Raw genomic sequence first — 14,787 nt, forward strand, 5'->3', positions numbered from 1 at the left:
TCTGCTGGCTGTTGGCAAGTCTGATGGGTGGGAGGTCCCATGACCTGGGCAGTGGCCCAGTCCACCTCCCCCTTAAAACTGTCCCATATCTGTGTGTCTCCCTGAGTGTAAGATTTGTGTGTGTGTGTGTCTCCCTGAGTGGAAAATCAGTGTGTGGGTGTGTTTGTGTGTCCCCCTGAGTGGAAGATCTGTGCGTGGATGCAACTCACCCAGTGTCATTCTCACCTAGTGTGTTTGTGATCCAACAGAGAGTGGTCTAAGCCCCACTCTGGGGTCCCCTCTGGATCATTGCAGGAAGCCTGGCCAGACTTGTGTGTGCACGCACAGTGTGCTGGTGTAATCTGTTTGGCTGGATATTCGCCCACAATTCACACCTCGCAAGTGGATTTTCTGGAGACTCAACACATGCGGAGCCAGAGAACCAGCACCTGAAGCCTTCTCCCTGGAGCTTTAGCAGAGAACCCAAGGAGCCCACCTCACCTGCCTGTCCCAGCCCATCTGGCCTGTGAACGGAAAGACCTCACCAATGTTGGGTAACATCAGCAGCCCCAACTGCACCCTCTCCAGCCCACCTTTTCTGGAGGAGATCTGCAAACTCCTCCTGATGGTCCTGCTGATTGTTGCCATCATCCTGGGCAATGTGGTGAGCCTCCTGGTCTTTCTGCAAGCCAGGCAGTTCAGGACCTCTCAGGGCTACCTGAAAGCCTCCTTGGCTCTGGCTGACCTGGCTGTGGGGCTCAGCGTGGTGCCCTACTCCGTGTACAGGGAGGCAAGCAGCCTAGCCTCTGGCACGGCACAGGAAAGCAGCAGTTGCTCCATCCCGTCCTTCCCCTGCTTTATCACCGGACCCATCTTTGCTGGCTGCACCTTCGTCTCCATCACTACCATCTTCCTGCTGTCGGTGGAGAGGAGTGTGGCGGTGCTGAAGCCCTTGCACAAGAGGGCGGTAGTCACCAAACGGCGGACGGTCTGGCTTATCCTGCTCACGTGGTCCCTGAGCTTCTCACTGGCGGTGGTGCCTATGATCTCCAGCCCAGACATCACCTTGCAGTACAGCCCCTGCAGCAAGATGTGCATCTACGCCTTCTCAGCAGGCAGGCCCCCCAGCTCGCCCTGGAACGTCATGCTGCTCTTCCCAGCCTTTGACTTCTCCCTGCTGGGGGGCACCTTTGCCATCAACTTCATCACCTTTGCTGCCATCCGCCAGTACTGCAAGGCCCGCAGGGGGCTGGGCAGTGAGACACAGCCTGGCAGCCGTCTCTCCTTCTCTGACATCACGGCCGCCAAGACCATCGGCATCCTGACCTTTGCCTTCTCAGCCTCCTTTGGCCCTATTGCCGTCTTCGTGGTGGGCTCTGTGCTGGGCTACCAGTGGTGTCAGTTCTCCTTCTATGCCTTCTGGATTCTGACCTCCAACAGCTGCTGGAACGTGGCCATCTACAGTGCCTGGGACCCCAAGTTCCGTCAGGGAGTCAGGGAGCTGTTCAGCAGGCCAGTGCTGAATACTGCCTCCCAGCACCCCAGCCACTCCACAGAAGGGAACAGCTCTGCTCCAGCCTGTGTGGCCGTCCTCAAGGAGATATTTCGCCCAGAGAAGGCCTGATGTGAGCTCTATGCATGACACTTTGCCAGGAAGGCTGCTGTGTTCCTCTCCTATTGGTGCTGCAGCCCTGAGATTTCAGAGCAATGTGGGTTTATGGTTCTTTTACTAATTGGGACTGATGGGGAAGCCTTGACTAGGGTATCGGAGGGGTAGCCGTGTTAGTCTGGATCTGTAACAGCAACGAAGGGTCCTGTGGCACCTTACAGACTAACAGAAAAGTTTTGAGCATGAGCTTTCTTGAGCACAGACTCACTTCATCAGATGTTCCATGAGTCTGTGCTCACGAAAGCTCATGCTCAAAACTTTTCTGTTAGTCTATAAGGTGCCACAGGACCCTTTGTTGCTGTTTACTAGGGTACTTATTTTGGCAGCAATATCATCAGCTGGGATCTTGGGGAAAGCCACATTTTTCAGTGGCGTGTTGTGTGTGACTAACTCATAACCGCTTAGCTCTTGCAGTGTCAGTTTTTCTTCCCCCTGGGGGCTTGAAATTGCAGGAGTTCACTGCTAAAATGAAAACAAGGAAGAGGCAAAGTATAATTTCAGACTGTCTGTGCCAGTACTAATCTTCCAGAAATGAATGGACATATTTTTCTGCTCTGTGCTGAGCGACAGGGTGGCCATATAACATAAGGAATCCACCATACCATGTGTAGGTAGTCCGTCGTGTCCTACCATGATGGCTTGAGCTTGCACAGGCTCATTGGTTGTGGACTCACATGTGGCTGAGCAGTCCAAGCTTTGAATGGCATGGGCATTCAGTGGGGGCAAGGGAAGTGTCCTGCCTCTGTTGGTGTGGCTGCTGCTGTTGCTTTCTTCCTCTCACAAGCATCAATGAGGCGTACGCGTCGCTGCTCTTCAAAGTTGTCATACGCGTGTCGTACGAGAGCACGCCAGCCTGTTCGGTCTTTTGCACGCTGCTCTAGCTGATCTGGTTTTAAACCAGCATGAGCAATGTTGCCTTTCACACAGTCTTTATATCTCTTGCGAGGCCTATCTTGATTCCTTTTGCCTTGGGAAAGTTCACCGTAGAGGACTTGCTTAGGGATTCTTGACTCCTCCATTCATATGATGTGCCCTATCCAGTGAAGCTGGGCTTTCAGAATCATGGCTTTGATGATCGTGGTTCCCGCTCTGTACAGGACTTCCAGGTTCATGACTCTGTCCTGCCATTGAATGTGCAGTATTGACCTCAGGCTGCACGTGTGGAAGCACTGCAGCCGTTTTATATGTTTTCTGTACAAGGTCCAGGTTTCACAGCCATACAGGAGACTGGTCAGGACTACAGCCTTGTATGCTTTTAGTACTATGGTACATGTACACACTGTACCATGTGATTAACAAATAATCCCTCACACTGCTATTGCTAATTTTAAAATGGTTTTAGAGGTGTCGTAAATGTGCAAGGGGAAGAAACAGACTCTGTATCTCCAAAAGCTTAAAATTTCTGAGCCAAAAATTCTTTTCTTCCCTCATCCACTTATGTGTATGCTCGTAAAGTGCCAATAGAGCACTGCTGAGCTTACCTAGAAGACCATGGCTACACTAAGAGGCTCATACGACACAGCTGTTAGGTGAGGCAAAACTCTGGACATCAGAAAGAAAAGGAGAGGGCAAATGTGGGACCTGTGTGTGGGGTGGCGCTTGCTGATATTGATGCAGTGGAAAACATTGCTGGAAGAAGGAGAATTTTTAGTACCCTGTGAATTTTGAAGCGCTGCTGTAAATAGTTGTTTGTGTAACATTGTTGTTTGACTTGCTACTGGGACAGATACTACAGCCACAGAGAGTATCTTTGGGGGACAGTATGATGTTAAGTTTGAAATCGAGAATATTCATGTTGTGGGCCAGACCCTGTGTGTAACTCGGAGGCCGAGGAGGGGTTGATAGTTACCTCAGTGCCTCTGGTCAGTAACACGAGCGTGTGGGGTGATGAGGATGAATCACTCAGGCGGTAAAACCTCCGGAGATGTACTGCCCCAAGGGAGGTTTGCACACAGCACCAGGCTGGATGCTCAGGAAGCAAATATTGGGCTTTTTGTGTATCAAGGCTGGACTTAGGGGCAACGTTCCCTCTATTTTTTTTCTATCCATGTGTAGAATAAATTTTATGTGCACAAAGGTATGTGTAGATGTGCACTGCCACTAGAAATACATGCTGCTGGCTGTGAGACACAATATTCCCTTATTCACTTTCTCCGTACCATTTTATAGGCCTGTATCCCATCCCCTTCAGTCATGTCTTTTCTAATCTGAACAGTCCCAGTCTTTTTTTAGTCTCTCCTCATATGGTAGCTGGTCATTATGCTTAATCAATTTTGTTGCCATTCCTTCTACCTCTTCTAATTACATTATATCTTTTTTTGAGGTGGGGCGACCAGAACAGCACAATTGTCAAGGCATATGTGTGCTATGGATTTATATAGTGGCATTATGATATTTTTGTATTTTTTCTTTCTCTTTCCTAACGGTTCCTAGCATTCTGTTCACTTTTTGGGCTGCTGCACATGAAGCAGATGCTTCCAGAAAATTATCCATCCTGACTCCAAGATCTCTGGCTTAACTGGTAACAAATAATGTAGACCACATCATTTTGTATGATAGTTGTGATTATGTTTCCCAATGTGCATTACTTTACTACAGTTTAAAGCACACTCAATTTCTGCTGCAATTTTCTCACCCAGTCACCCAGTTTAGTGAGATTTCTTTGTAATTCTCTGCAGTCAGCGTTGGACTTAAATTTGCAGATAATACAAAATGTCTCAAAAGAACAGACACCTCACTGTTCATCTCCTTTCCCATTTCCAAATCTTTTATTAATATGTTGTACAGCTCAGGTCCCACTACCGATCCCTGAGAGACACTGCTATTTACCACTCTACACAGTGAAAACCGATCAGTTATTCCTACAGCTTTCTTCCTGTCTTTTAAGCAGCCACTGATTCATGAGAGGAAATGCCCTCGTCTCCCAAGACTGCTTAGTTTGCAGATGAGCTGTTGGTGAGGGACCTTGTTAAAGGCTTTCTTTCTGAAACTCCACGTATGCCATATCAATCATCCTTTTTCCCCCAAATAAGTCAAACAGATTGGGGTGGATGGCTTCCCTCTGCAAAGCTGTGTTGACTCTTCTCCAACAAATAGCGTTTATCTTTGTGCCTGATAGTTTTGTTCTTTGCTACAGTTTAAAGCATGGATGGGAGATGTAAGAGGCTAATCCCCCCCAGCGGGGAAGAAGTGCCCGATGCTGTGCAACTTTCTTGGGAGGTGTGCTGGCTCGCTGCCTTTTGGGGTGGTGCTCTAAACCGCCTGAGAAACAGGGGACCTGCTGGCACCCAGACCATGGGCCCCTCCCCTGCTTGGCCTCTTCCTCCATGGCCCTGCCTTCGCTCTACTTTTTCCTGCCGTTGCTCTTCCTCAAAGAGGAGGGGTGGGGGGCCACAGGGGAGGGGGAGCCACAGTAGAAGAGGTGGAGAAAAGGCAGGAAAAGATGTACTTGAGGTGGGGCGTGATGGCAGAGCAGGAGGTGGGGCCACCTTTGAGGCAGCGGTGGCCCCTCAGGTTTCTAGGAAGCTTCCAAGGTTAGTGCCTAGCCTCCCCAGATGCGAGAGTCACGTGCTGTCTGTGGTTTCAACCAGTTTGCCAGGTACTGCAGTTTGGCTTACAGGCCTGTACCAGGGCAGCCTCTGGAGCCTTTTTTAAAAATAGGCATCATATTAGTGAGCCATCAGGCTTGTGGTACAAAGGCCATTTTAAGCGACAGATTCCATAGCACGGTGAATGGATCTGATCTTTCATACCTGAATTCCATCACAGGTCAACTTTGGGGTGAATTCCACCTGGGCCTGGCAACTTATTACTGTTGGATGAGTTTGTTCTAAACCTCTGTTCCTGACATCACTGTCTGGGGCCGTTTCTCAGCTTAGTCTCCTAAAAGAACGGCTTGGGTGTGGGGATCTCCTCACTGTCTGCTGTAGACTGATGGAAACAATTCATTTACCTTCTGCATGATGGCCTTGTCTTCTATGAGTACTTCTGTAGCATGACAGTCCTCCAGTGACTCTGGTAAGAGCATAACATCAGAGCAGCCACACAGGGTCAGATGAATGGTCCATCTAGACCAGTATCATGGCTGCTGACAGCAGCTAGTGGAATGAGTTATGAACAAGTGAAAAAAGTCAGGAGGCTGAGAAATGCAAAGGAAGGCAGCTTGGGAGGACACTTCCGGGAGTTCAGACGTGATGTGAACAGTTCTCAGGATTCAGTAGAAATTAGTGATTCCATTGGAATACGGGGAACTGGTCCGGAGGCTGTCACGATAGGTGAAATCCTCCATCCCTCACATCATGTTTAATAGACAAAGGCCCTAGAGATGAAACCTTTTCTTGGAAATGGGCTGACCAATGCACACACTGTCTGCCCAGGTCAGGAGTCCTCAGAAAGGAGAGCGGGCTAAACCAAGACCTCGGGGGCAGAAAATGGTCAGCAGCTGCAAAGGTTTCTCTGGGCTCTGGGGTTATGCTGTGGAACAGGCATGGGCAACCATTTTTGATGCGGGGGGGGGGGGCACTCCAAGAATTTGGCAAGTGGTCAGGGCCTGCACTTTTCCATGATATTAGTGGAGGGGTGCAGGGTCTGAGCTGAAGGGATAGAGGGTTGGGATGCTGGAGGGGGTTGTAACCTGGGCAGGGAATTGGGGTGCAGGATCTCAAAGGGGTATGAGTATGGGGATGCAGGAGAGGTTTCTGCCTGGAGGAGTGGGTGCAGGATCTGGGTGGGAGTTGTGACCTATGGCAGATGATTGGGTGCAGGGTCTGGGAGGCGATAAAGATGCAGTAGCAGGTGCAGGGGTTAGGACCGGAGGGGAGGGGAGGGGTGAAGATGGGCAGAGGGCTGGGGAGGGTTTGGGTGCCAGAAGTAGGCTCTGGCTGGAAGGTGCTTACCTCGGTGGCTCTTGGCCAGCAGCCCAGCAGGTCCCTTCAGATGGACTCCTGACTACGCTGCTCCCCTCCCACTCACTGCTCAATGCTGCTGGCTGTGGGGCCATGTGCTTCTCTGAGCACCGCTGTGAGCATTGGCAGGGGATTCATGCAATGTCCAAGGGATTGGGGCAGCATATGAGAACCCCACCCCCAAGCCTCACACCAGCACTCAGAGTAGCACATGGCTTCTGCATTTGGCCACTTTGAGCCTGTGGGCTATATTTTGCCCACCCGTGCAGCAGAGAGTTGATGCCATCTGGGAACATTGAATTATGAGCAATATGGAGACAATTTTCTGCTCCAGAATCTGAAAAACTGAGTCTTACCTATGAAAGCTTATTACCCAATAAATGAGATCATTAGTCTTTAAGGTGCTGTAGGACTGCTTGTTTTTTGTGAAGCTATAGACTAACGCAGCTACTCCTCTGAGACTAAGTCCATCACTAAGTTAAACCGTTATGCTAACATCCATTGCAAATTAGACAAGTCTACCTTAAAAATGCCAAACATTTCTGCTAATTAACTGAATGTGTGTTTGACTCATGAGGCTGGTAAGTGAATCCATCAGAATAGCACCATTACAGATTGTAAAACATTGTTATGAGTTACTCTGGAACATTTTTGGCAGCAGCACATAATACTGTCAAACCTTGTCATTCCTTTTAGCTGGTATACAGTCAGTCAATAGTCTCGTAACTATTTGAAATGCAAATTGAGATGCGGTAACTCTTGGAAATAAAGCTGGCGAGAATGCAGATTCATTCTCTGGATACTTGTGCATATTTTACTTGTTGCAGGCAAATATTACTTGTACAATAATGAATGGATTGAGGAGACATTCAGTGCTTCCAAAATCATAGGTATTAAGCTGTGAGCCATACAATGTTGACGTAGGGCCTGATTTACTGCTGCGCTATGCTTTATGTCATTATAAAACCTAATGTAAGGCTACCATTGTGAGTCACACATGCTTTGAACAGGCAAAAATGGAAGTGGGGCTGCATTATTTAACTCTCTCTCCACATGCAATATCTTAATACCTTTGTCATGAATGAATGCCTATAAAGAGTTAAATCCAGAGCGAGTGGCTTTGCTGTTGGCAAGCAGCCAGGTAAGCCAATGGGAAGAGAGCGGGATCTTTTGAATTGAAGCAGTTACTTTTTGTGTGGCCAGAGGAGAGAGACAGAGATGTTTAATCTTGATCAGGCTGAATGAATCCAGTAAATGTCCAGGCCGCAAGCAAATGGACAAATGATGATCCAGGAACACTGGGCTCCCTAGATGGTGCCTGGTCCTGCCATGAGGGCAGGAGACTTGAGAATGTATTCTCAGGATGCGGACAAGTAGGAAGTCCCGGCTGTTCACAGATGTGTTACACTATCAGCTGTCCTAGTTGCCAACAGATGAAGTGGAAAATCTGGCTCTGTCCCGTGCATGTCACTATATGTGTCTCCTTGTAGAAAGGGAGTTGATAAAAGCCATTGGGCTTTGTAGATTCCTTGGGTAGCTGTGTTTAGTAAGGCAAACAGTCACCCAACCCCTCCATTAAAACTCATAGAGGTATTGCAATGGCAAGGAAGTCAGTCCAGCCCAGACATGCTGTTTTTTATGCTGATGTGCAAAGGCCAGTTCGTTTTAGAACCCTCCCTTTCGCTGAGAAGGAGGGAGAGAGGCATGAGTAGAAAGCCTATGTGGGAACTTGACATTCTGACTCTCAGTTCTTCATAATTGCCTTTGATGTGAACAAGCTTCCTGCTGTGATTTCCTGTAGGAGCTCTTCTTCTTGCTTTTTACGTCCCTAGCTGGAAGTAATTCATTTTGTGCCTGAGACGCAGACTAATTTGGGTAAATAAGAGCTAAGCCAAGCTCAAGGAGTAGAATCATAGAATCATAAGGCTGGTGGGAACCTCAGGAGGTTACTACTCCAGCCCCCTGCTTCAAGCAGGTTCATCCCCAAATAAGTCCTCCCGGCCATGACTGCGTCAAGTGGGGACTTAATCAACACTTCAGGAAATAACAGAAAGTGGAGCCTTTTGGAAGGATCATATCCTTAGGCAGAAATTAAATGGCTCTGCCTGGGGACAGATACTCCATACATTTTTCCTGCGGGTAGGGTCAGAGTATGGTTGTGATGTGAAGCTTTTTACAAAGCAATTTCAAGAAAGCCTACTCCCATTTCAAAGTGTACTGCAGGTTAGTGTGTATCAGCAGGGCCCACATGGATTCCTGTTGTGCAGCCGGCTGGTGCTGGGGGCATTTACTCCCTGGTTTGAATGAACTAAGCAATGGCGTGAAAAAGTCCTTTGTCTCTCTGTGCTTCACTTGTTCATCTCTAAAACACGGATGATAATCTCTAATTCTCCAAACCCTGGGGATGTTTCTTACGGTGTGTGGACAGCCCTGATCGGGGGCTTACGCTTCAAAACATCTGTTAGTCTATAAGGTGCCACAGGACTTCTTGGTGTTTTTACTGCTGTCATTGCTCTTACAGGTGACTCAGCCTGTCTTACTTCTCTGGCCTTTCAAATATACAGCTCCTGGGGCCTCTCAGTGCATTTCCCCCAGCCTGGCAGTCGAGATTCCTGCTTTGTATTATATTGTGTGACTTCATAGTACAGCCTGCCCTGGGGATGTTTTATTTTTTTCCACAGACAAGAGCTCTCTTTAGCCATCTCTCTCAGCTCTTTATGTTCTGCTGTAATTAGGACCAAGCAGCCACACCGCAAAACGCTCTACTCTTTTTCCTGGCCAAGCAAAACAAGGCCTGCATTCAGATCAAAGTCATTTCAGTTTGTCTGACCCGCACTGCCTTCTGAACCCTGCCTCAATTCCAAAATGTCAGTGAATGCCCTACGTACCAATGGGCACAGCCCTGTGGATTTTGCTGTCAGTCAGAACACTGGATAAGTCTGATTTCCACTAAAATCGGGCCCACAGTGCACCTCTGTGGCACAGCAGAGAGGGAAAATACTCTGGTGCGCTCTCCTGCTGCTGAGACATGTCACCGGCAGTGGTCCACAAGAGGGTTTTCCAAGCCGGCTGGGCCTCTCACCCCATGGCCAGCCTCCCTTCAGGTGGGCTCCTTGCCCCCTGCAACTCCAGTGAGCCCCAGCCAGTCTGTTTGCATGGTTGGAAGTAGGCCCTCCTGGATACCTGCCAACTGCAGTCCGCCATCTAGGCTAGGAGGTGCCTCTTGCTCAAGGAGATCTTCTTATAGGCAGAGCCATCCTGGGGGGTGGGGGAAGGGCCTGGGGCAACCCCCCACCACTTCCCCAGACATGGGGCCCCAGGCAACCCCTCTTCTCCACATGCTCCACTCCACTCCCACCCTGCCCCCTTAGCTTCTCTCCAACCAGCCTGGCCAGGGATTACTTGGGACTGGGGATGGGTAGCGGGTGGTAGCAGGAGCCACGGGGGTCACCTCTCCACCTGGCCTGCCTGCCTCCCCACTGGCCTCACGGTGCTCTGCCCCACCCTCCTGGCCCACGGAGAAGAGCGTCTCAGCAGGCCGGGAGGCTGCGGTGGAGCAGAGAGAAGCAGCCTTCTGCTCGCTCTGTGTGGTGATGACAGGACAGATGAGGGGAGGCTGAGGGGAGATGACCCCCTATGGCTGCAGCTGTTGCCCCTTGCCCCCACTACCGGTGCCCCATCCCAGGTAATCCTCCCCCATCCCATCCACAGGCTGGCTGGGGTGGTTGCTGTGGGGCCCCCAAAAGCACAGGGCCTGGTTCAGCCACTTCACCTTGTCCTATGGACAGGACGGTTCTGCTTGTAGGCTCCCCAGTCTGGTGGGTTCGCCAGAGCACTTCCCTCCAGCTCCCTGCTCAGCTCTCAGACTCAGGCCTCTCTCTTGAGGAGACTGGTGTCTCCCTTGGAGTTCCCCTCAGGCTGGACTTGGGTCCAGCCAGGTGCTTGGTTACTTATCAGCCCCCAGGGGCAGCCAGGTACCCCCAGGTGGTGCTTTCACAAAACAGGCTGGGCCCTAAGTTTCCATGAGGGGCAGCTGCCCTGGGACCCAAACTGTACTGAGTGAGCTCAGTACAGGGACCGCCCAGTCTGACGCCGGTGTAAGGGTGTCTACAGGGGACAGAGCACGTTAGAAATAGGCTCAGTTAAATCGTTGCTGTGTCCGTGACTGGACGGGGTGCACCTAATGGTTGTGTTATTGCCGCCCTCTCAAGCTCGAGCCCACTTCCAGTGACCTTGGTACCCAAGCGACCCAGCTGGAGCAGGCATGTCGCTCTGATGACATCTTGGGCTGAGAAAAACCTCATGTGCTGTGTGCTGCCACCCTGCCAAGTCCTGCCGCCCTCTTGCTGGTACAAAGGGCTGGGTTCTGGTGCCCTCTTCTGGCACAAAGCTGGTACAGCCAAGTTCATGTGGCTTGCTCAGGCTTTGGTCAGATCTCACCAGACCCCATGTTCTCAAACTGTGGGTTAGGACCCCAAAGTGGGTTGCCAAGGCTGGTGTTGGCACAGGGCCCCAGCAAATCGGAAACCCAATCCGAAGGCCCATCGCCCAGGGCTCAGGTTATGTGCCACCTGTCCAGGGCCTTGGCTGGGCTCAGTCTTCAGTTCCTGCTCCTAGGGTAATGGAGTAATTTTGATTGTCGGAAGAGGGTCACGGTGCAATGGAGTTTGCAAACTGCTGCACTGGATGCTGCAGGGACCTCGTGGCTGCCTTCTGCTTTATTCCCTGGGTCGGATCAGGGATCCCAGAAGAACTCCAGTGGCAGGGTGGTAGAACATGCCAAGACTCTTGCCTAGCATTATGACCCCACCCCATCCCACCTGACAGCAGCAAACCCCCTGACCTGCCGGTCCCATGAAATCCACCTTTTACTGATGCTGATTCTCAAGCCAACCGTCAGGCCACGCCTGGGCCCGGTAGGTAGGAGGCGGGATAGCTAGGAGCATGGTGTGTCTGCTGAAGGAACCAATAGAAAAAGTGCATCACTGGCAGTGAATAGCTGGTGGGGCAAGAGTGTAACTAACTCCAGAGATGTTCAGGCTAAAGCCATGGGCTACAGCAGTCTAGAGACACAGCATGGTCAGATCTTGTGGAGGAAAAGGAGGGATTAAAAGCTAAATGGGGCTTGGATGGGGACAGGAAAGTAGGGTGAAAGAAAGCATTCACTTCCTGACCATGTGGGGCCAACTCTAATGATCAGGGAGGAGCTGGGCCCATGGTCCTGCTCCCTTCTGGGGATACCAGGGGCATACACTCAGCACCCTGAATACTAACAGAGAGCGAGCCGTGCTAGTCTATATACTATCAAAACCAAAAAAGCAGTCCAGTAGCACTTTAAAGACTAACAAAATAACTTATTAGGTGATGAGCTTTCGTGGGACAGACCTACTTACTCAGATCATAGCCATACCAGAACAGACTCAATATTTAAGGCACAGAGAACCAAAAGTAGTAATCAAGGTTAACAAATCAGAAAAATATTATCATGGTGAGCAAATCAGAGAGCAGAGGGGCAGAAGGTGAAGGGGGGAGTCAAGAATTAGATTAAGCCGAGTATGCAAAAGAGCCCCTATAATGAGCTAGAAAATTCCCATCCCGGTTCAAACCACATGTTAATGTGTTGAATTTGAATATAAAAGAGAGTTCAGCAGCCTCTCTTTCCAAACTGCTGTGAAAATTCCTCTTCAGTAAAACGCAGACTTTCAGGTTATTAGCAGAATGGCCTACTCCACTAAAGTGCTGGCTGACAAGTTTGTGGATCAGGAGTGTTTTATGTCTCTCTTATGCCCATTAATTCTTTGTCTAAGAGAGTTTGAAGTCTGTCCAATATACAAAGCCTCTGGGCATTGTTGGCACATGATGGCATATATGATGTTAGCTGAGGAACATGAGAATGTGCCAGTGATTCTGTGACTAACCTGGTTAGGTCCAGTGATGGTATCTCCGGAATAGATATGTGGACAAAGTTGGCAATGGCCTTGTTGCAAGGAAAAGTTCCAGGATTGGTGTTCCTGCGGTATAGAGTGTGGCTGTTGGTGAAAATCCTCATAAGGTTGGGAGGTTGTCTGTGGGAGAGAACAGGCCTGTCACCCAGGGCCTTCTGGAGTGTGGCATCCTGATTAAGGATAGGTTGTAGGTCTTTAATAATGCTTTGCAGTGGTTTGAGTTGGGGGCTGTAGGGCCTATCTTGGAGTAGCTGGTCTCTGGGTATTTGTCTGGCCCTGTCTATTTGCTTTTTTATTTCTCCTGGCAGGTGATTCAGGTTTATGAATATTTGGTAAAGATCTTGTAGTTTTAGGTCTCTGTCAGTAGGATCAGAGCAAATGCGATTGTACCTAAGGGCTTGACTGTAAACAGTGGATCTAGTTGTGTGTGCAGGATGGAAGCGAGAAACGTGTAGGTAAGTATAGCAATCAGTGGATAACCCGTAGAGTGTGGTACTGATCAGAGCACCCGGAAAAGGGGAGCAGCAGTGGGCAATCTTCCACCTGCCCTGGGGAGCTCCCCAAGGCAGGGGTCTGGGTTTATCTGTGCAGAGTTTGGGTGTGGTGGCTTTTGCCTGCCTTCTCCTGGGGTTACAGAGGGCCAGTCCCTCCCACACAAGACATGATGGCTGTCCTAACTTGTGCTTCTGTGGCAACACCCCGAGGCAACCCTAGGAATAGCTGGAGTGGAGGCACACCCAGCCATTCTACCTGCTGTGCCTGACTCCCCACCCTTACCATCCACCCCCAGGAGAATTCCTCAGGGCAGCTTTGTGGGTGGTGTAGAGGGTGCTAGACAATTGTCCCCATTGTAGACTCAGCCTCAGGTTGGGACACACAGAACAGCTGAGCAGGGCGTTGTGAATGTCCCTCTTGGAGGTGATGCAATATACTGGTATATGTTGTGGTGTAAGGGTTTGATTAGTGTAATTAGCATGTCACACATCTCGAGAGCGTGTGCAAAGATGGAACGTCCTGAGTGCATTAGAGTTGTTATGATCAAACACAGCTGTCAAGTTATATGCAATTCACCCAACAACCAAAGGGGGTGTGAGGGAGATAACTCTGCACGTTCACCTCCAGGTGGCTGGAATACACAGCCACTCGTTGCCCAGGCTGATTCGAGCCTCCTGCCTGAGATGGTGAAGAGTGTTCATTGGATTTCAGCCTGGGTGTGCCCCTGCAGGCCCTCGAGGTCAGCTGTTTACCTGACTAGCTGCTGATTCAACAGCTAAGTTAGCTGAAATCTAAGTCTCTAGGATGTGCATGTCAGGCCCCTAGGAGGAGCCTACTGACCCTGAACTCCTGTGGGCAGATAAATTCATGGGGGACAAGTCCATCAATAGCTGTAGGCCCTGATGGTTGTGGTCAACCCCTTGTTCTGGGTGTCCCGTAGCTTCTGACTGCCAGAAGGTGGGCGTGGATGACAGAGGATGGACCTCTGGATAATTGCCCTGTTCTGTTCGTTCCCTTTGAAACAGCTGGCACTAGCCACAGCAGACAGGATACTGGGGTAGGTGGACATTGGTCTGAGCCCGTATGACCCCTCTTGTGCGCTTACAGGAACAGGCACTGAATGAGCATGTCTGTGCACTGCTGCCCTCTACTGGATGGACATCTCTGTGACACCCCCCACTCTCTCCTGGCTGGAGGGCAATAGATAAAGCCCTAGTATGATGCACTGGTAACAGGAATTCTCCTTAAGCTCGGATAGCCAGGGTCAATGTTTTGGAAATGATGGTTAGGTGAAGTCCCTTTCCCCCTGTGACAGAGGAAAGATGTAAATAGAAGCAACCTCTGTGTCCCAGCTACAGGGGCAAACAGGTTTGGTCACAGGCCAGGTGCTATGTTAGGAGACCATATTCCTCTGGGCAGGAGAGGAGTGTGGTCGAGTAGCTGGTGCAGCAGACAGGGAGGCAGGACAATTCCCAGTGCTTTAATCTGTTCACTGGCTTGGTCTGTAGGCTCCTCTGCCTCAGGTTTCACCCCTGTAAAACTGGAGTGATGATATGTGTGTACCTCACACAGATGTGAAATCTCCTTCTCATGGGCCTGGCTCTGCCACCTTTGCACTGAGCAGCAGCCTCATTTGCAAAGACCCCTATGACTTGTCTCCCATTACGGCTGGCACCACTATCTGAGAATCCAGGGCTGTGAAGTGCATGGTAGTGTTGTTATTACCCAGTGTAGGAACCACCTTCTACTATGCCTCGGGTGAAGGATGCTCTGAAATGTAAGTCATTAATCAATT

The 14,787-nt window shown here is 50.1% G+C and overlaps 1 protein-coding gene across 1 annotated transcript; it reads left to right on the forward strand.

Moving 5' to 3' along the window:
• Positions 1–526: 526 nt before the first annotated feature.
• On the forward strand, positions 527–1,603 carry LOC142022329 (adenosine receptor A3-like). The gene has a single exon (XM_075012070.1). The coding sequence runs from the start codon at positions 527–529 to the stop codon at positions 1,601–1,603; it is 1,077 nt and encodes a 358-aa protein (XP_074868171.1).
• The last annotated feature ends 13,184 nt before the right edge of the window (positions 1,604–14,787 follow it).

Source organism: Carettochelys insculpta, chromosome 17, assembly GCF_033958435.1.
Source record: "Carettochelys insculpta isolate YL-2023 chromosome 17, ASM3395843v1, whole genome shotgun sequence".
Lineage (NCBI taxonomy): Eukaryota > Metazoa > Chordata > Testudines > Carettochelyidae > Carettochelys > Carettochelys insculpta.